The sequence below is a fragment of the Haliotis asinina genome, chromosome 9 (assembly GCF_037392515.1).
Source record: "Haliotis asinina isolate JCU_RB_2024 chromosome 9, JCU_Hal_asi_v2, whole genome shotgun sequence".
Classification (NCBI taxonomy): domain Eukaryota; kingdom Metazoa; phylum Mollusca; class Gastropoda; order Lepetellida; family Haliotidae; genus Haliotis; species Haliotis asinina.
In genome coordinates this window covers 50,389,064-50,411,598 of record NC_090288.1, presented here as the reverse complement: position 1 = coordinate 50,411,598, position 22,535 = coordinate 50,389,064, and the positions used below count along the sequence as shown (strand labels likewise).

General features: G+C 40.4%; 2 protein-coding genes across 2 annotated transcripts in view; both read right to left on the bottom strand.

The window, feature by feature from the left end:
• Positions 1-5,078, bottom strand: part of LOC137297308 (uncharacterized) — a 40,412-nt gene extending 35,334 nt beyond the window's left edge. Inside the window, exon 1 of the mRNA XM_067829320.1 lies at positions 4,772-5,078. Within this exon, the coding sequence (XP_067685421.1) occupies positions 4,772-5,078 (307 nt within the window). The remainder of the gene's footprint in view (positions 1-4,771) is intronic.
• A 5,440-nt stretch (positions 5,079-10,518) lies between these two features.
• Positions 10,519-22,535, bottom strand: part of LOC137295595 (uncharacterized) — a 31,381-nt gene continuing 19,364 nt past the window's right edge. Inside the window, exons 4-5 of the mRNA XM_067827019.1 lie at positions 12,603-12,787; positions 10,519-10,568 (exon numbers count right to left, since the gene is read on the bottom strand). Of these exons, the coding sequence (XP_067683120.1) occupies positions 10,519-10,568; positions 12,603-12,787 (235 nt within the window). The remainder of the gene's footprint in view (positions 10,569-12,602; positions 12,788-22,535) is intronic.

Genomic DNA, 22,535 nt, shown 5'->3' with positions numbered 1-22,535 from the left:
GTATGTGTATTGACCAAGGGCTGCAGTGGTGTTGTTTGTTGTTTAGGAATGTTAGGAAGATGAATTTGTTTCCTGTTTCCATGGAAACTAGTTCGACTTTGCTCTGTACATAGAAGAGCGCTTTAACATGCCAACTATCTAAAACTAACCGGTATTCTTTCATGAAATTGTGCGCGCACAAATACCGGGTTGTCAAATGATGCCTTTTGCGACAGGGGTTGTCAAAAAATCTTCAGAGCTCTGAAGAATGTTGAGATGTCTTCCACTGGTATTAAATGAAGTATTAACTTATTCATCACATTAACTGGAATTGAATTATTTTGCTCATAACAAATATTAATTACCTAAGTCGTTTTAAGGATGAAACTTAATTCAGAGGAATGCTCAAAATAATGATTTTCAAGATGCACATAATCGGTCCATAGAGTACTACAATGCATCTGATTGATTACTTCCTAGAATCCCACCTTCATTATTAAATTTTGAAAATGTAAGATGAACGCTGTTTTGAGTTGTAGAATAACTATGGCAAGTCCTACACCGTGTAGGCCTTGGAGAACACCCTGAGTGAAATGGAAGACTAGTACATCAATAATATAAACAGCAATTTGGTTTGCCTTTTCCCCTGTATCACTGAGAAATACTCATCCCTGATATTCAATAGTCGGCCCATTGCTGCTTTGAAAATTGAAGACGGGCTCTATTTAAAGGGGAACTGATTTGTTAATTCGGTTCGTCAGTAGTCACTGCCTTGACATGTGAATGTATCGGATACTGACGTATCGTCACTCATTCACACTACCAGTCAGTGACTTGCAGGTTTAGTGATACAATAATACCATTAAAATGTTGGTTATATTCCATTTTGCGAGCATACTACTAGCCTGTGCCAATGCATGTGAGAAAAAGTAATATATATCCATACAGATGAAACGTTTCGATCAAAAGTCAGCTAGAGATAGATATACGAGGGGATGAGCCTTGAGCATTTTTCATACCCAGGTGTCACAGTCTATGGTACAACATTGAACCTTGGGGTGTCGCTGATGTGATATATAAATTTTGGTATCCTACTCTCCGAAGTTCACATTGACAGAAAGAGACCCCCCTCCCCCCATCACGGCATTGAAAATGAATAAAACTGAGTATAGAGAAGTAATTAAGTGTTTAGTTCTTGAAGGAAACTCGGCAAAGAACATTGAAGAAAGGCTCTCAGCAGTTTGTGGGAAGTCTTCCCCTTCATCTGCTACCATCAAACGATGGGTCAATGAATTTAAGCATGGTAGAGAGAGTCTTGAAGATGACCCCCGTCCAGGTCGCCCAACAACAAGCACTAGTCAGGAAAACATTGACAGAGTGCATAGACTTGTGCTGGAAAATAGTTGAATCACACTCCACGAGTTAGAGGGGACCACAGGCATTTCACACGGATCCATCGAGACAATTCTTCACGAACATCTCGTCATGTCTAAGGTGTGCGCAAGATGGGTGCCAAGAATGCTTATAGATGAAATGAAGCAAACAAGGGTCACCATAAGCAACTCCATGCTAACCAGATACAACAAGAATCCAGAAGATTTTCACTTTAGGCTAGTAACCTGTGATGAAACCTGGATCCACCACTATGATCCTGAGAGCAAACAAGAATCCATGGAATGGAAACATGTCACTTCTCCCAAGACAAAAAGTTCAAAGCCTCCAGCTCAGTGCAGAAGGCAATGGCGACAGTCTTGTGGGATAGCAAAGGCGTCATCCACATAGATTACTTACCAAAAGGAAGAGCAATGAATGGGGACTATTACGCTAACTTGTTGAGGCAAGTGCGACCGTGAGTGAGTGAGTGAGTTTAGTTTTACGTCGCACTTAGCAATATTCCAGCTATATGGCGACGGTCTGTAAATAATCGAGTCTGGACCAGACAATCCAGTGATCAACAACATGAGCATCGATCTGCGCAATTGGGAACCGATGACATGTGTCAACCAAGTCAGCTAGTCTGACCACCAGATCCCGTTAGTCGCCTCTTACGACAAGCTTAGTCACCTTTTATGGCAAGCATGGGTTGCTGAAGGCCGATTCTACCCCGGGACCTTCACGGGTCAAGTGCGACCGTCAATCAAGAAGAATGCGGGTACGAAGTCTTGCCGCATCCCCCCTACTCTCCAGACCTGGCACCAAGTGATTACCATCTGTTCCCAAATCTCAAGAAACACTTGCGTGGTCGTAGATTTCAGGATGATAATGAGCTTATTGCTGCTACTGAGGCTTGGTTTGAGGACCAAAATGGCGCCTTCTACGGAGATGCCGTCAGCGTCTGGCAGAAAAGATGGAACAAGTGTCTTGACTCACAAGGGGACTATGTGGAAAAATAAATGTGGTTCATACCAACATTTTGTGTTTTTCTATGCAAGGCTCAAAACTTATTGACATCCCCTCGTATTTAGACCTTGAAGTCATAAACTGCTCTTGTTAAGGACCATGACTCCAAATTATTTGTTGAAACTGCCAAAGACGTTATTGCCTGCAGGCCTGTTAAATGAACAAAAAAAAGTTGTCCAGTGCCATCTCTGCAAACCATCAGCGTGAGTCCAGCAAAACGTCGAAAAGAGTATATCTGACCAATACTGTTAAGTCAAAGTCGCACAAACCCGTCTCCTCTGCACCCAATCACCTGTGTGTCGGTGGTAGGCTAAGCTATGCCTTGCTCATGTCAACGACGTTGGGAACGTGACGTTGTGTCCACCCAGTTTCAAGCGTGCCCATATGCCTTCGTTCTCCTTCCCCGAACGTCTGTGAGGACATTCATTCAGTTGCCAGTTCATTCGGTCCTGACTAGCACATGATATGGACTCTGATAGTAGTAGGCACCGAAGCCACATGGCAATTCGGTGACAGAGCATGTGTTTATGAATCCCTATGAAATTGTGGTGACTCCAGGTGTTCGGGAAAAGGTGAGCGGAACCTGCACCAACCGTGGCACCTGCCATAATCAAATGCAAAGCCTGGTCAACTATCCACCTGACAATTCGGGAACATATGATACAAGTCAAAATAGAGTACCGCATAGGACATTATGTCACTGTTTTATCAATATGGAAACATCCTCCACATGGCTAGCACATCCCTTTTGAAAACATCACTGAGACTTTGAATGTTAGAATTAATTGTTATGCCAGTCATCCACGAGTACATGAAGTGGTGACGTCTCGTTACAATCAGGAACACCTGAGGAACGCCAATGAGACGCTACGCGGCCGGGGAAACTGATTCAGGCGTCTGGTGTCAGTTCTGTGTGGTCTCCTGTTCACCCCTTGGTCGACATCAAAGACATTTACAACAGGACTTTATGTTAACCATTCAAACTCTTCTATGCATCTGCATCGTCAAACAAACGCTTGAAGTGCTAAGGGGAGAAGTGGTTTCAGTGGTTCTGGTCTAAGTCAGTGAATGAGTTTAGTTTTACGCCGCACTCAGTCATATTCCAGCACCCAGTCTGTAAATAATCGAGTCTGGACCAGGCACTCCAGTGATCAACAGCATGAGCATCGATCTGTGCAACATAAAGAAACATTGGATTGTTGCAACACCATTCAGAACTGATGTTGCAAGACGATCTTTGCAACATTAGTCGTAACTAATATTGCAAGACGAATCTTGCTCTTGCTGAGCGAGGCCTTACTTTATCATGCTGGAATATGACACCCTGATCCTGAGTTTGCAAAACGTGTTAAATGTAGCGGTGTGCCCTCAGATGGCCATTTATCAGCACCAGTGGAGTTTGTACTTCACTACAGATCCCATCCCCCATCGCACCCTACCACCACCGTAAGGTTGAACTTCCAGGACGTCGGTACACATGCATTCTGCACTCATTCTACAGTATAGGCTGGAGCGACTTCATCGTCTGTGAGTAGAACTCGTTGCCAATTCCGTACTTGCCACCTGTAAACGTGCCGTGCCCACTGCAGGCAGTCGACTTCGCCGATGCTGAGGGGTCAAGGCCATGCAACAGAAGGGCCGGCAGCCCCGAAAGGCCCGAAATCCTGCTGCACGTAATCATCTCAACACTGCAGTCGACTGATACCATGACCTGGTGCCGTTCCCGCTGTCACTAGACGGTTGCGTAGGTGAGTCGTAGCTGTCTTCTTCCGGCGTTGTGACAAGTGGTCTTCAACTCCTGGTTCTGTCTTGGGTCCAACTAGTCTGCCTGTAAAGCCTGGACACTGTCAGTAGTGTGCAGCAGAACGTTCGGGCAAAATGAGACTGGGTATTCCAATGGCTGTCTCTTTCTTCCGTGGTCAAATGTGGCATACTTATGTGTTTTTACTTGTTGTGATACTGCAGCATTCGGCTACCCACTTTAAACCACATTTCTGCACGTGCATTCCATGGAAGATATGTGTGGAACGTATCCAGCCATGTCTATTATCACTCACATTTGGTTATCTCAAAAACGTTCAATTCATAACAATTTGAAAAAGTTCTGCTTTCTTTTGCCCGCTAGCTTACATTTTTTCAATCACTGCAATCCGATGTGTCCGTCCGTATAATCTTTGTTGGGTGATATTTCTATAAAAAAAAAATATAAGGGCAAACTTTTGGAAACATGAAGACGGGTTACATCCATGAAATATGCGTTTGTCCATAGACGCAAGAATATACTGAGGGGGAAATGATATTTAGAATCGCATTTATAGCTGGCTTTATTTGAAATATTCCTCAGGGGATATTTGCTCATATAGTATACTGACGAAAACTCAACAAGCCGTACCTGACCTGGGCTCCATATAAATCCAGTCGTCGCTTTCCACAAATCTTGAATCACCATCGTATAACTTCAGACTGTGGAGTTCACAAATACCGTCGGTTTGTCTGAACGAAGCACTTGCGCAGGATAAAGCCAGACAGTGCTGGAGACACCATGCTTTGAACCTTCTTGTTGGTTTGTAATCCACAGTGCACATTGGTGTGTTTGTCAAACGATATCCATGTACAACTGTATACAATTCTTGACTAATTTCTGCTGATGCCATAGCCATTAGGCATAACAAGTGCTGCAAAATAGATTCAGATGTCATTTTAACACTTCCTGAACAATGTCCCGTGGGATACTTGTGGTAACAGCAGGATTTCAGTCAGACAGGCAAATAGCAAGTGGGGTTCCTGAAATATGCAAAAGCATCATTGCCCCGTTAGCTCAAGTGTCCGTCGTAAGACTGAATACATCGTCTTGGTTACACAAAGAGCATGTGAGTGTATTGATTCGTGACATGCACACATCTAGGTTCAGGTTTTACTGGGGTCTCTAGATTTCCAACATTGTACACACTTGTCACTTAATACACTGAACACCGCTCATTGTAGAATCAATAGACATTTGTTGATAGAAAATATGTGGCTAAACCTGTTGTCCAAACTATTCACTACGGAGTGACAAGCAATTTCGGTGAGTTCCTGAAATTCATATGACGTTACCAATCGCTGTTCTATGACATCTTTCTTCAGCCACAATTATGTGATTCTGAGTTTCAATCATATGTGCAGGAGTTTCATATTCATCTCAATGTGATTATAATATTTTGTTCCAAAGAATATTGACAACAGTGGCAAATGGCGGAGATATAAACTAGCGCCTATAGGAAACTTGGCAACTAAAATGGTATTTTTGAAAGACATCATTTTTTTTACCTTAACGTAACCAAACCAGATCTACTTCCCAATCCCTGCAGAATATGAATCTTCTTAATGGCGCCAGTTGTTGTTTTTTTATGTGACACATGGTTCATGGTGCTGGGAGACACTGGGTCTGCCACTATCTGAGCACGTGCCACGTTGTCCCTTTGCTCAGTGAGACATGGTATTGTCATTATCTGGAATCTGTCACTTGCAAATATGTCGTACAATGGCATCGATCTTATACTGTGTGCAATCTGATTGATATGGCTCCCCTGGCAAAACATCAAGCGGGATGTCCAAAATCTTTCGACAAAACACACTTCATAGTCCAGTGGAACTCAAAACTGATATCTGCAGAGCGACTACCTTTACATACGTTACAGTTATAACATGACCATTATGTATATAACATGACCATTATGTATACACCATCAAGTCTCCGCAACTTGTGACGTTACGGAACGCATTGTATCGGCTTCTAAGGCTCTTGATAATTATATCCGATTTGAATGGACAAAGGCCACTTTGGGGCAGCTCAGATTTGAACGAAAGAGGTAAAATAAAGGAATAGTGTTTCGTCAACAACAATTTCTACGTTTTATTGATGATTGTAGTATATATCTGCATCCGGCTACTGAGACATATTCGAATCCTTGTATTTACAGTTGCAGATCCTTCACTTTAAGTTGCTTTGAATATACACTAATATGATCATTGTAGGAGTGATCACTCTCCAACGATATTGCACGTAATGAAGAAATCATGGTTCCTAGATGGAAGTTCAAGAAGTTCAATGGACTAGACTCCAGAGCATAACCACTGAATACGATCAGAATGTAGATGAGCCCTTGCAATAATGTTCAAAGGATCTTATTCACATAGCCATAAGTACCATTCTTTAATCGTCTACAGTTCCCCATGTTGGTAAACCATGCTTATTGACAATCTTCAAATGTTAAAATGATGTTATTGGAACTTTGCATGCTAGTTTTAATTTTAACTCTGACAGTCTAGTTGTTTTAGTGTGCTTTGACGATAGGTTTATTACATTTACATAGTCTTTATAAACAACAACAACAAAAACAAAAAACAACAAAAACCAAACAAACAAAAACCCAAACAAAACAAACAAACAAAAAGACAAAACAAAAAGCAAACAAAAACACACCAAAAAACCCCAAAACAACAAAAACAAAACAAACAAACAAACAAACCGAAAACAACCAAAACAAAACTGTGAAAAAAAACAAACCCCATAGCCTTTGGGATGTTATTTTGTATCATGACTGTTTTGGTTTTTGTTGTATGTTTAGCCCTGCACTAAATCAAGGAAATCATTTTTGCCGCTTTAGACCATCGGCCCATAAAAACAACTTACATATGGATAGTACGTGTACATAACAGTGCACAGGCAATAGGAATACATTTTTACACGACCCGTGAAGATCCGGGTAGAATAGGTTTTCAGCAACCCATGCTTGGCACAAAAGACGACCGTGCTTGTCGTAAGAGGCGACTACCGGGATCGGGTGGTCAGGTTCGCTGACTTGGTTGACACATGTCATCGGTTCCCATTTGCGCAGATCGATGCTCATGTTGTTGATCACTGGATTGTCTGGTCCAGACTCGACTATTTACAGATCGCCGCCATATAGCTGGAATATTGCTGAGTGCGGCGTAAAACTAAACTCACTCACTCACCCAGGCTCGATTATATACAGACCGCCGCCATAAAGCTGCATATTGTTGAGTGCTGCGTAAACCTAAATTCACCTACTCAGTTTTACACGATGTTCTAAGCATAAATGCATGATAAATACACCGAGCAGTGCTCTGTATATCATCCTTCTTAGCGGTCATTAACAGAATGGAACTATAAAACAATGTTTTAAAGAACTTTTGGGGATATATTTAATGCCTTTCGAAAGAGCATGAAATTCATCCACTTGTTTTAACAAAACTTTACATATTTATTCTGTACAGATATCTAATGCCCTTCCCTTTTCAATTTCTTAAATATACGCCAGTATACGCATTAATTTGAACAGCTGTTAAAGATCTTTCTGTTTCAAAAATTGTTTTGAAAGTGCGAAAGGTAGAACATTCCAGTCCTGCATACCAGACTGAATCTCTTATTCCTTTGTGAAAATTGCCACACCCATATTCAGTTAGAAGCGATTAGAACATAAAACATTTCTTACAGCGTTTAGCCAGTTTGTTTTCACGGATTCATCATAGAGAAGAAGCATATTGAAGTATTTTAAACATAATTTCATTCGGGCATTGTTGTTAATTTTGACCGATATTTAATAAATCTCATTAATGTATGAGTATGTGTAGAGTAACGGCTGCTTTCACGAGGAACGAGAGGAATTAACTGTCTTGCTCACTTGCGTCTCTTGCAAGCCAAAATATGGATGCTTTCAGTGTTGCCAAATTTAATATGACCCAAGATTTTACACCCATCACTTAATATAGGCTACATCTTAGTATATAAAGATTGAAAAATACATATGTATTAAAACCATCTTTATATGTGACAGCTTGTAATAAACATTGCACTCGTTAATGGTTTTTGTCAACCAAAGCCCGAAGTTGAGTATTTGGAAGTGACGCATGTGGCTAGTGGTTCCACTCAAAGACCAATCTTTGTTTTACTGTGCAAGTGACTGTCTACCTGCAGCAATCGGTTCCTACGTTCGATGTCGTCCCAGAAAAGTTCATTGTGAGCTATATCCCGGGAAAGAGACGGCCATGGAAGAACGTTAATGTTGTTCTTACCCAGATAGTCCATCGACACCCTTGCTTTGTGAGCGCTGTAAACATCGCTTGGCGTTGTTAACGTGTCAACACTGGCCCCACATATGGCAGCGAATTCCGGCAGCTCGAAAACGAAGTCTATTCGCATCACTGGACACAGCTCCACTTTTCCCATGAACTAAGGTTGTTGTTACTGTTCCTGCTTGAGTTGGATTCCTTAAGTGAGTGACCCGGATAAACCACTCGTGTCCGACCATCAGCAACTCTGATGACGTTGACAAAGTCATTTACTGGTGGTGAAATGACAACCCAATTGCCAAGCTACAGCGGTTGCACAGCTTGCTATATACGTGAAACGTTCCATCGGTCATTCACGTCTGCTTAGTCATTAGTCTAAACATCGCGTGTGTGCCGTGTACACCTCCTTGTGCATCTGGGCTGGTTTTTGTCACAGACGTTTGTAAAGGATACCTTAGAGTTAAATGGATGCTGTGCACCCAGAACCATCGATGCACGTGTTAAAATTAGGGTCTTCTGCACTGTGATTGTGTTTCTGTGTGTTTCGCATGGACGTCAAACTGCATGACATCATCTCCTCTTGGATCATTAGGTCACTTTACCATGAACGTTCCATATTCATAAGCGCTAACTTTTATGAGATTTCCAGTTTTAGAAACTATGTTTCTTTTACTTTTCAGTCTGCAGTATCTTTTGATGATTATCCCTTCCTAAAGCCAGCTTGTGATTGTACTACTTTCTCATAGGCATTAACTCACAGAGTGAGTCTTTCACACATACTTCAAGTGAAGAATTTTCCAAGCATACCAATAAGGGATATCCGCGGGTACTTATTCATTATCAGGTACAACTTTACTTGGTATATTTTTCGTCGAGAGCCGTATTTGAATCTGGGTAGAATCTATTACCTTTTTAGGCGGGCCTGGATTTGTGTTCACATCTCAAGTTATCGCAAGCAACGTAAACGTCAGTATAGCGAGTGACATATACCACCCAGTGTGGGAGTCCCTTCTCATTATAGGAGAACATGTTCCACTTCTCGCTCTCCATGGTTCAATATATTTAGTTATGGCGCTTACATGGCGATAGACACCCTTATCAACAAATGGAAGTTAGTTTTCGTACAAAGCTACTTTTCTCTCATTTCAGTATCACCGTTAAAAAAGAAAGAGATTTCGTACGTGCCGCCATCGTTGAAACCACGTGATGAACAGTTGACCAATCAGGAAATAGTACCTTTGTTCGAGGAAAGAGGAGTGTACAAGAGCCATGCAGCGTGTGGATTTTACTCTGGTTTTAGAAACACCCCAGTAATGTGATGACAGAACCCGAGAACATCCGGGTTAGAATTGCTCTTCAGTAACTCGTGAATGCTTGCCGTAAGAGACGACCAACGGGATCGAGTTGTCACGCTCGCTGACTTGGTTAATATATGTCATCGTCTCCCAAATGCCTAGATCGATGCTCATGATGTTAATCACTGGATTGTCTGGTCTGGACTCCATGCTGCAGTATTGGTATGTGCGGTGTAAAACTGCACTCACTCACTATATCGGTAGATGACAACAGCATTGGGTTTCGCACCTTGTATCGATGGTATCGAACCCAGGTCTTCTGCGTGACTTGCAAATGCTTTAACCACAAGTCTACCCCATCGCCCCTACAAAACACATAGAGAAGTAAGTCATTTGTTCACTTGCACAAGCAAAGGAACATACGATACAAGTCGAAAGAAGAAGCAGTTCTGGTCACTGGTGGTTCAAATTTGGGCGGAACTGTGGTGGTAGCCTAGTGGTTGACTGAGGTGTTGCCTGTGACACCAAAGATCCTGGTTCGATTCCCCACATAGGTACAATATGTGAAGCCCGTTTCTAGTGTCACTCGACATGATATTGTTGGAATACTGCTCCATGCAGGGTACAACTAAACTCGTTCACTCTAACTTTGACCATACAGGATCTCTATGGGTTAATGCGGTTTTAAAGCGTTGTGACAGACCCAGTCGCGGACTTGTAGTTCTTTATTCTTTAAACAAGAATTAACTGAAAAGGACTTTTCGTGGTCTTAGTTGCCCGTTTTTACAAGAATCGCCATGACATCTCCGTACTCGAAATCTGAAAAAAGCAAGGGCGGATGTTAACGATTTACGTTTTGGGAAAAAACGTTAAAGGATAGTTAAAAGATATTCTTCGATCATATTTCAGTGGAAGTCATGTGATTAACGGGTTTTGTCACAGGTAAAAAGAATAGGAACTCCATGGGTGTCAATGTAGCTCAACCCAAATGTTTTGTACACGGATACATTGCCATAGCGACGGTACCTTTTAATCGTTCTAACAAGATGATTCAGGAAAAATACAAATGTATGGGATCAAGTATTGTCAATACAATCAAGTATTCCTAGGTATTGTCTGTGTTATACCAGGTTATTGGTCTAAACGATTCTTTTGGACACAGTAACGGTCAAATACAAATCCAAGAGTAAAACTGTCCCAGTAAAGAACAGGTTCTTGTACGTTCTTGTCGACATTTGAAGAAGTTTTCCCAGTTGGAAAAAAAATCACCAACAAATTCACCAAAACGTCCATTTGTTTGTTGATAGCCGCTCGTGATAAAGGGTGTGAAACATCCTTTTCCTGGACCCTTGAAGATCCGGGTTAGAACTGATCTTCAGTGCTTGTCGTAAGAGGTGACCAACTGGATCGGGTGGTCAGGCTCGCTGGCTTGGTTGACACATGTCATCGGTTCCCAAATGCGCAGATCGATACTCATGCTGTTGATTGTCTCAGTTTGGATCTACCCAATCGGGACATGAAACCATATCGCTTGGTCAGATATCATACGGAGGAGATTCGTTTCGTATAATTCGGGTGTAATGAGACAGCGTGTAATATTACTATTATCACTGTTTAATAAATCTATTCGAACTTATGAGGTCATAGTGGTTCATGACGTCATAAACAGAATATTAAGCTCGTTTCCATGAAAAACGATCTCTGTAAAACTCGCGAAAGATGTAGTAAACTGACTTAAACGTTCAATAAAAATGGTATGACAACTGCATTGCAGCATGTGTGCAGTCATTTTCAGAACCGACGTGAAGTAAGAGATAGCTTCTGATTGATCAGTATGATATTCTTGTTGACTACCAAAGCAAGGCTAGTGCAGTGTTCTGCTTCGGGAACAGGTAATGAAGAATACGACTTTTTTTTTTTGTGCATAGAACTGCATTTAGTATTGGCCTGATAACGGTGCAAGAATGTACACCAATAGTCGCTCTGCGCAATAAACACCAAGATGTTAATATCCATGAAGTCGATTGAAGTCGTATGCTATATTACTGGCCCACCAAGTTGTAAAATGCCTGTCAAACAATCATGAAGCCCGTTCATGAAAACGCTGTTCATTCAGATGACTTGTGTGTGACTGTGATTTTGACACAAATATGTTACAAAAGTTCAAACATAAAGAAATGGAGATTTGTCCTCTAACTGAATAGTTCAGCCCATGATTGCATCAAACAATGTATGACTTCATTCCGCACATGTACTGCAAGCAGGGTACCACTACATATAAATTTCAAAACGAATTTGTGTTGACTGTGAAAAAATATTCCAAAGATATAATTTTAAACGTTTTGATATATATGATTTATATTTTGTTATCAAAACCTTTAAACATATCACGTTAAAATATAGTCAATAGTCATCATCCATCTTGTGATGTGTTTCGTACACACTGGAAGGAAAACAGTGTGGTCCATGCGAAGACGGAAGGGAGATAACTCTATCATAACGACTACAGATTAACGTAACAAATTAAACCAATTAAAGGTATGCAACTGAAAAATTATACTAATTACTAGGGCGATGAAATTTTATAATCCACAAACCTAATATTTTGAGGCTGTTTTTAAAACATTTTTGGTCAAAAACTGCTTGCAAGTGGAGTCATAATGTCAAGCATTGAGCTTGAAAGTTCGGCATCATGACGTCACTATCGTTGAATAACCAAGTTTGGTAACATAATAATCGTCGAATTACACCATATCTGTTGCCAATAACCAGCATTATTTCACATTCAGAACACGTGTGTAATAAATATGTTAAATACAATGCATTAAAATATACAATACAGCTATGAAATACCTGCGAGATTTCCTGTGACTGTCTTCGTATTTTTCAGAGTGTAGAGGAATTTTGGTGCGGTTGCTGGGTGGTCCCATTTACATGCATGATTGACGTCATCCCCATCTATGACCATCATCCACATTATATCGTTGGGGCAGCCATTGTAACTGTTGCTGATCATGAAGCGACGATTATATGGGTGTCTGTAAAGAACCGATTGTTCTGAGTGAGTGAGTGAGTAAGAAAGGTTTTACGCCGCTTTTACCAATGTTCCAACAATCGGGGACACCAGAAATAGGCATCACGTATAATATCCATGCTGGGATTCGAACACGGGGCTTCGGCGTGACGAGTCATCGCTTTAACCCCTATGCCACCCACCGCCCCTATTCTTCTGTCGATATAGCACTTTTCAGTAATGTCGAGCAATGATGAAGGAGTCATCTCTACAATCATTTAGGGAATTAACCGTTGGAAAGTAGCAATGATTGTTTCATTGAGGTATCCAATGGTCTGTATACAACTGCTCCAAATTCTTAAATCAACAACAAAAAACATGAATATTTTGCGTAACAACTTTGCGGATATGTTTCGCTTAGTTGGAATGTTTAAATCAAATGGATCGGTGTGTGTTCAAGTGGCTGGGTAGCCTAGTGGTTAAAACGTTTACTCGTCACGCGAAAAGACCACGGTTCGATTACGCCGGTATATTGCTGGAATTGCTTACAGCAGCGTAAAAACATATTCGCTTACTCATATTTAGTACGTCTTGTGGATCCGTGATAACTGAAAACAACTGAAACCTGAAAGCGGCAAATGTTTGTTTTCATATCCATGAGAAATCTGCACGGGACGTGTGCACTTCTCACAATGTCGTGGGCATGTGTCCTGGATTCACTGTAAAGTAGAGACGATACTAGGCGTTGAAGAGAAAGATGATTTCCCCTGTCCCAACAGTGGCACTAATGCGTCGAAATGTGGGTTTTAATCATACATACTTCCCATCAAAAGTTTAGACGGTCTAGTGCAAATGTAGCCACTTACTTGAGGCAAATGGTCTAAACTGAATTTTGCAAAATATTCCACACTATTTAAAGGTATTGTTTAGACATGAACTGATGTATTGTAAAACAAATTCGTAACGTTGAACAGATTATTTTCCTGAGTTCAGTAAATGACAAAAGCAGTGAAAATTGGCGAATTCCTACCAAAACTTTACACCAAGAAGCCACTGTACACACTGACAATGTTTGCACATGCACAATATTTGCACATGCTTTTCATCAATGTAATGCATGATCCTCGTGCAATTCATCTGCATGAGTTTTGCAGTTACACCACACAAAATGACTGTATTACCCAAATTTATTAACGTGAGTAAATATACGTGTCATCCGGCGGCCATATGAACGTTTGAAATTTACTTATTATTTGACTGTCAGATTTACACACATTTAAAGCGGTGTTAAAATAAACGAGCACTCTGCTCTGCATTTACATATAATTCTCACATACATGTATGTAAATCTGGCCATAATTTTTATGTGTTTTCCATCATGTGTAACATAAGTAAAAGCAGTGATTGTAGGACATACATTTAATACCTTTGAAATCTCGAATGACCAGGGTTAGGTTTATCATGTGTTTAGTGAGTGAGTGAGTGAGTTTAGTTTTACGCTCCACTCAGGAGTATTCCAGCTATATGGCGGCGGTCTGTAAATAATCGAGTCTGCACCAGACACATATGTTTAGTTCAGTCGTAAATGGTTGGTAATGGCTAAATAGGGTGTTACAGGTTTGACACTAGTTTAAGATGTATTTCAATGGTCCTGTAAAATGACTGTCACATCGGGTTCGTTAGTGCGTCCGACCATACCATAATGTACTGAGATCATGAGAAACACATGGCGAAGTGACACCCATGAGTGAGCACCACTATCAACGTGCGTGCCTTTTTTGACATATGCTTCTTCTACACATGCTGTCTGTTTAAGAGGTTCACATAATGGGTGTATGAGCAAAGCGATATGTGTTGTAGAGAGTGTGTGCTGGCGCGTTAGAGGGAGAGGGTGTGGGATGGGGCAGGCCTAGGATGATGTGGTGGCGGTGTGTTGGTGTACAGGGATTTGTATTGCTGAAAATAATACGTCCTGGGGCCAACAAGTGTACACTGATATCCATACACATGTAACGCGCACAAAGTTGTCCAGCACCCCTCACTCGATTATGGGCGAATTCTGGGTGGGAAATTGCGGAATATACAGCCGTAATTCTTACTGAAATAAAGCCAGATAAATTCCCATTCGAATAAATCCAAAATTATCAAAATCTGCCAAAACCTGTCTACGAAAATCATCACCTCTCGGAGAAGAAATACTACGCATTTCAATTAAAACGACGAAAAAAGATAACCTTCACGTAATCACTTGATATTCCGCTTTCGTTCTACAACCTCTCAAATGAAATAGGTTATTCTTTTACCTGCATTACACGACTTTATTGGGAAATTAGCGGTATCGAGTGATCGAGTCCATCATGTTTGTCCTTCGCCCTCAATAGTCTCACACCAACGACGAGCTGCTCTCCGATTGGTCAAAAATAAAACACTAGTATTATTTTCATTTCGTGGCGTGATATATGGTGTTCATGCGAGCCTTATGAGGGTGAAGAACAAACATGGTGGACCAACGACGAGCTGCTATCTGATTGGTCAAAAATAAAACACCAGTATCATTTCTATTTCGTGGCGTGACACATCGTGTTGTTGTTATCGTAGGGCTAATTATTTGCGTGAAACCAGGCAGACTATATAGAGAGGGAGAAGAAACTCCCCGAAAAGTCCTTGAACGTATATCTCGGGTCGTTACGTAACCAGTGCAGCCAATATGGAGGCAGCGTAGTATTTAAGATTGAGCCCGGTTTATTTTCAGCAGCTGATTATATTCGCTGAGTGTAGTGACAACTGAGAACCTACATGTAGAAGATAGGTTAACTATTTTGTTTCTTCAGTTTAAGTCAAGTACTTCGTATTAGTGTCCGCGTGAGGACAGTAGATTTGCAGTAAAGTTTCAAGTCGGTATGTTATAGCTCACTGGCTTCTATTCTCGATTCACCGCGAAGACAGACTAAATTGTGCCGATAAAAACTTCTTTTAACATTCGTTTAATTTTTGAAAGGGAAACATACCTTTAGTTGAAAGGTATTTCCAAGTAATAGTAATAGTTTTATGACTTTTAAAAAATGTTAGGGTGTAATTGAGGTGTGTGAAAAATACGACATATCGCTGATCTGTTCTGATCCGTCATTGAAATGCTACTTGTCTGATTATTTTTCGTTATTTCCTCAAGAACATCTTTCACATACACCTTTAATTCATATGAGGGGACTATGCTATCAGGTGAAATGTGTTTGCAAGTAATAGTGATAGTTTCATAATCTGAAAAAGAATGTTAGGTTGTGTTTCGGGTGAGTATAAAATGTGATAAATCGCTGATCTGATCCGTCATTGAACATGTTGAAATACTACTCGCCGTTGTTTGAGAGTTTCTAGTTATTACTTCAAAACATCTTTCACATACACCTTTAATTCTTATGAGGGGGATGTATTTTCAGATGAAATGTGTTTGCAAGTAATAGTGATAGTTTCATAATCTAACACAAAATGTTAGGGTGTATTTGAGGAGTGTGAAAAATATGACATATCGCCGATCTGATTTGATCTGATCCGCCATTGATGCTTGTGATGCTTGACGGTTATAGTTCCGTAACTTCTTTCAACGGTACACTCCCATTCCATGTGGAATACCTACAGAGTTACCTCCCCTACTTCATTCGCCCACTACGCCATAAATTGACGAAAACTTTATTAGCATAAACATTGCTCTCGCATCTGATGTGTAGGAAAATAAACAAAATATGATGTATTATGTATCTTTTTCTGTTGTGAGTGATGTGCAGGCCTACTTCGTAGTCACCTTGATTAAATGTCATATCTGAATATCAAAACCTTTTTGTCACAATGAATATTACACTATAATGTCATATTACACTATAATGAGTTTTTAACTTATTTTACAACAATATCTGAATGATAATGTTATCCACTGATAGCTTTGTATGAAGAATACAATGGTAGCATGGCATTTCTCTGCCGAATCGCAGCACCGTTCCATAATACACTTCTGAAATATATTACGACATTGAGGGAAAGGAACTACCTATGCATTTTCAGTAAGCACTTGTGAACTGAACTAAATGCAGGTTCATCTCATCACAGGCGATCTGTAGCGCTAGTGGGGTTGCGCAGCTTAGAGAATATGATCAGTCTTCTTATATGCGAGTGAAGGTTGGCAACGTACTTCCCTCGCTTCGGTTCGAAAAATAGTTTTCATGTCAAAATATACTCTCGCCACCATCAACGGTACACTCCCATTCCATATGGAATACCTACAGAGTTACCCGCCCCCCCCCCCCCCCCTACTTCATTGCCCACTACGCCATAAGTGTTTTCTTGTAGAATAAAAGTTCCGAAAATCCTAACAATAACGACGACAGTTAAGACAAATAAACACCAACAGGTTCATGATAAAATGAGGCAATATGGTATTTCTGTTTAAAGGGGCACTGATGCGGAGCAAATAATGTTTCTCGCCAACGGTCTAATTACGAAACCAAACTGCAAATTGGTCAGCGCCCGCTCCCTCGACCGTGACGGACAATGGGACTGGGCTCCTGTCCATATTAGCAGAATTTCTTCACCTAAACAGTCAGGATGCCGGATGTCCATCATATGCCATTATTTAAATATATCCATGGTATAATTCCTTGTGTGATCGTACCAAAATATCCCAGCAGTGTAGTTTTTTTCGGATGCTTGGATGGTACAGTGACTGATCCAATTTGATCCTATTTCTGTGTTTTGAACATCTGTATTTAATAATGTTATGTGAAAATATGATGTCCACAGACACGTAGCAAGCCATTTGTTTCAGTCCGAAAGATTGCAAAGCTTTACATTTTGATAGTTTTGAGTGTTGGTTCAGCTGTGATAACAAATACCATACGTAAATTTTGGTAGCTATGGCAGCTACCCTGGTTTATTATTTATGATAATAAAAACACACAGTTGATTTATTTGAATTCGTACACTAAAAACGATGACTTTGCATTTGATAGAGAAATCTGAAAATTTTCTTATGTAAAAAAAAAACGTATTACACCTATTTACCCAAGTACACAGCAAATACCTGTATGTATTCCTTATGTAACGAAGTTCCGTTGGTATCCTCAAAACAGTTTCGGCCTATAAGTGTTTTCAGGCTGCATGCGACACAGAGATTACATCTCCCTTGCTGTAACTCGCGTTTGGTGGTGTAAACCTACATGTGTTATAGTCATCATTCTCTGGATGATCAGTTAATGAATTCATAACAGGTATAATTAGTAGTGACACCATTTAGGTTACTCAACAAAGGTTCCCATTTAGCATTTCTCCTGTCTGGAGTAAATAATCAACATTCTAAATTAAGATCTGTAATGGCAAATGTATTGTGTGGTATGTAATATGTGCATGTAAGTGATGCAAGAGGGTTTATCAGCAGCTGAGTAACAAAAACATCGATCAAAGGTTTAACTGATAACACATTGATTGATTAATTACTTTTATCTTCTAGCGGATTTGTCAAAAGGCAGTGTGTGTTGTTGTACTAATCTATACTGACTACACCCTGTCGTAAAGTGTGAGTGTAAAATCAACATCCTCGCTTCAAAGAATTAACCACCCTTGAGTTGATTGATTCATCGCTCATTATTGGTTAACTAAATTACTTAGAATGGCGGACATCATACAATTAGTTGCCAGGTGTGCTATCTTGGGTGGCCAATACGAGGTTTATCAGGTTTTCACCAATGTGAAAGACGTGAGACAATGTGTTAGTTTTTCGCAAATTAGACTGTTGTAAGAAACACGATACAGAGCAGGATTATTTACCAGCTGCAGATGAATTATAGAATATCGTTCTTTTATGTGGATATTGATGGATACATTCCTGAACAAGGTATTAGCCTGACGTTGTTGCTATAAAATTAGTCTGTTTTACATTCATTATTTGCATTTGTTTTAATTTATTTGTTGTAACATACAGCAGAATCTATATGACAGAAAACACATACTAGATCACGTATGTGTGTGACATAGGATCCACATTGGCAATCTATACAATGTATAAATGTTGCTGAAATTTACTGTAAGTACAAGCAGACCGTGTGTTCTTTTATTAATTTTCAAAATCATAAAAATAACAATAAACTAATTAGGGTTATGAGACAAAATATAGAGACGTACAGTGGCTTTGTTATTTTTCCATCCTAATAGTTTTTTTACCATTTCTACCACTGGCAGATGATTAACCTTCAAAGGGTTTAATTTGTTTTCATACTACATTTGTAATGAAGTAAAAATGACTTCACCTTAGTTGATCTGTCTATAATGAAACTCTCAATTGCGCAACAGAGGTCACGAACCAGTCACGAATTCTGGGATATCATCCGGGTACTCACGGGAGAAAAACAATAACAAAAGTTTACACCAGTCCACGGATATTGCTCCGCATCAGTGCCCCTTTAATTTCTTCTTCTTCTTGATCCTTCGCTCCGTTGAGAAGGAAGCTGGAAAGGGTAATGGAGGCGAACAACGATCGACATTGGCGCTTGCAATGTTGAATAAAACATATTTCACGCAGAAAATTATTAAATATGGGGATAGAAATCCGAGGGCACAGCTAAGTGAAGACATGGGAGTGTGCCTTTCACGGTGGCGATATTTTATTGTGACATGGGCAGTGTCTTCATGGGATCTCTTGACTGCACTCTTAGGACACACCCGACCACATGCGAGTAGTTCCAATCACCCACTTTATTCTGAGGTAGTACACAAGATATGTTATACACATAAAGTGATCTCAGATGCTATAGGCTGTACAACTATTTCAGAATACTACAGTCCTCCCACAGTTCCTGAAAAAACTGCCTATTATTTTCAAATATTATATTTGAAAATGCTTTAATTTACCACCAGTCAAACATGTAGCGAATGTGATACAACAAATAAATATCCCACCAAACATATCCCACTTCTATAATTACGTACGTCTATAATGATAAAATATCATAATAACTTAATAACTTAAAATATTCAAATTTTCATTTCTTTACACAATCTTTCAAATATGCAGGAGCATGACGTTTCCTTTCAGATCTTCTTAAACAAGCAGTATCTGCGGACTGTGTAGCAGACCTACTCAGTTGATTTTCTTCTTCAGGTTAGGTCATATTAGTACGAACATCTACAGCTTAATCAGCACACAAGTTATCTTGTTAAACATTAATGTTCCCTGTAGGTACTGAAGTTGCATGTACTTGTGACTTCTGTCAAATATCACGTTTCTCTGAATCACATGTTCTAGAATCTCATTATCAAAGGTCACTGAATCCTTACATGGAACGTGTAAGTAATTTAACATTTCTTACACTGAAAACACCTGGAACGTATCACGTTGTTTCTTCTTGATGATCACATGTTTTACAGGTTTGTATGTTGGAGCTAACGTACCAGGTACAAAATTAGCAATGTACACTACATCACCAACACTAAACATATAATGTTTCACAATGTTCTGTACTTCACATCTGTGTATGCCTTGATCTTCTCTGCATAACAGAGGTTTTTTTATAATAATGGATCTGGCTTTGATGAGTACTGCATTGGATATTTAGTTCTAATGTTCCTATGAAGTAATGACATGGCTGGAGTTTCACCAATAGCTCGATGAGGAGTACCTCTATACATTTGTAGAATTCTAGGGTAGTTGTCCTTTCCACTCATTCCCATCAGTTGATGCAGAACGGAATGCTTTCTCCAAGAATCTATGGAAGCGTTCGATCTTTCCGTTGCTCTTGGGAAAATATGGCGAGGAAGGGATAAGTTCAATCCCTGCCACTGTCAAATATTTCACAAACAGTGAAGTCACAAATTGGCGACTATTTTCTGAAACTATACTGTCTGGGTAACCATGTTCAGAGAATATTCTTTCCAGAACGTCAAACTCTTCCAAAAAAGAAAGTGTGCATGCTAAAAAAATAACACTTAAAATATATGTATCATTTCATTTCATGGAAATATCATTAAATCACGGATCAGTCAATTTGTGATCAACACGAGAAAGTTCATTACGCTACGAGGAATACTCTTGGTGCCATTGAGAGTCAAAGACACTAGGGGTCAAACACAAAAGTCACACACTCAATATCTGATATGGCCTCCGTCTGCATAGACTACTGCTGTGCATCTACGCCTCATGGAGGCGAACAGGTTAGCATGGAAGTGTTGTGGGATGTTGTTCCATATTCGGATAGACTGTCTTTGGAGTTCCATAAGCGTTGACGGTGCATAGGGCAGCCGATGTTTCATTTCGTCCCATACGTGCTCAATAGGCGATATATCGGGCGAATTTGCGGGTCAGGGAAGAACATCCACTTGTTGCTGCAGATACTGTTGAGCAACACGAGCTGCGTGGGGTTGGGCGTTGTCCTGCTGTAGAATGACGGCGGGGCCGTGACGTTGCAAAAACGGGACAACAACAGATGCATCACGATATCTGGCTGCAAATAGGTTGCCATCAATAATGACCAGCTCAGTTCTGTTACGGGCAGTGATGCCAAACCACACAATGAGAGATCCTCCCCATAACGGTTTCGCTCCACGACACATGGATCTGCGTAGCGTTCGTTTCGACGTCTGTACGCTCTCTGTCGGCCATCTGATGATGAGAGATGGAAACGACATTCATCTGCGAATAAAACACGTTGCCACCAGTGTAAGGGATGCCTGAGATGTTGTCTACACCACTGCAGACGAGCACGACGATGACGTAACGTCAACATCGGACGTATTGCAGGTCTCCGAGGACGTAAGCCGTATTCTCTCAGCCGGTTGATTACTGTTTGAGGATGTATCCGTCTCAGGTTAGGGATGTTCCTGGCTGTGGTCGTTGCCGGAGATGGGTGACGCGGATATACCGGTCTTGTGCAGGGGTGGTAACTCGGGGTCTCCCGGAGCGGGGTCGGTCTCGAACGTCAGCATGATGTGCATGTCGATGGACCAGTCTGTCTACAGTGTTACGGTGGCAGCTGTGATGCTGGGCAACCTCTCTGTGTGTTCTGCCAGCTCTAATCATACCCAGCCCAAAGAGACGTTGATCTATTGTCAATCTTGGCATGCTAAAGTGGAGTCGTTTTAACAGCAACGCAAGTTTCAATGTGAACGATAGGAAGACCTTACTTTTGTGTTTAAATACTCAAGGTTTGGCACTGCTGCATATATTTTCACAGTCTCCACGTGCAAACATGCCTTTTCACAAACGTGCAGCACGTCATTTAACGTTAGCGCAATTTTAACGGGGAAAACCGTTTTTGTGTTCAATATAACTTATTCATGAACAGGTTAACATTTTTCACACATAGGAAATTGGGTTGTTTTGAGTTTGGTCAATTTCTTCAATGCACAGTTTCTTTTTTGGGTGAGTATATATTGAGAGTTCGTTCCTGAACTTCAGATACGCCACCGACACATGACCCCAGTCATCTGTCTTTACAGCACTTAATACTTTCACAATTTCTCCATTTTTATGAACATTTTCTGATTGCAAATCTAGTGTAATAGAATTAATATCTAGCACACATGCGCCAACCGCAAACCTGATATAATATTCAAAAACACGGTCACATTAGATGATAAAGATTGTCTGCAGAAAAAGTCTGCAATATTAGATTCGCCAGCCATGTGTCTAATTTGGAAATGCTATCTCCTTAACGTCGAATCGAATCTTTGAATTCTAGGAGGTTACTGAACTGTTTTCTCTTGAGTATGCATTTGAATTAACGGACGGAGGTCAA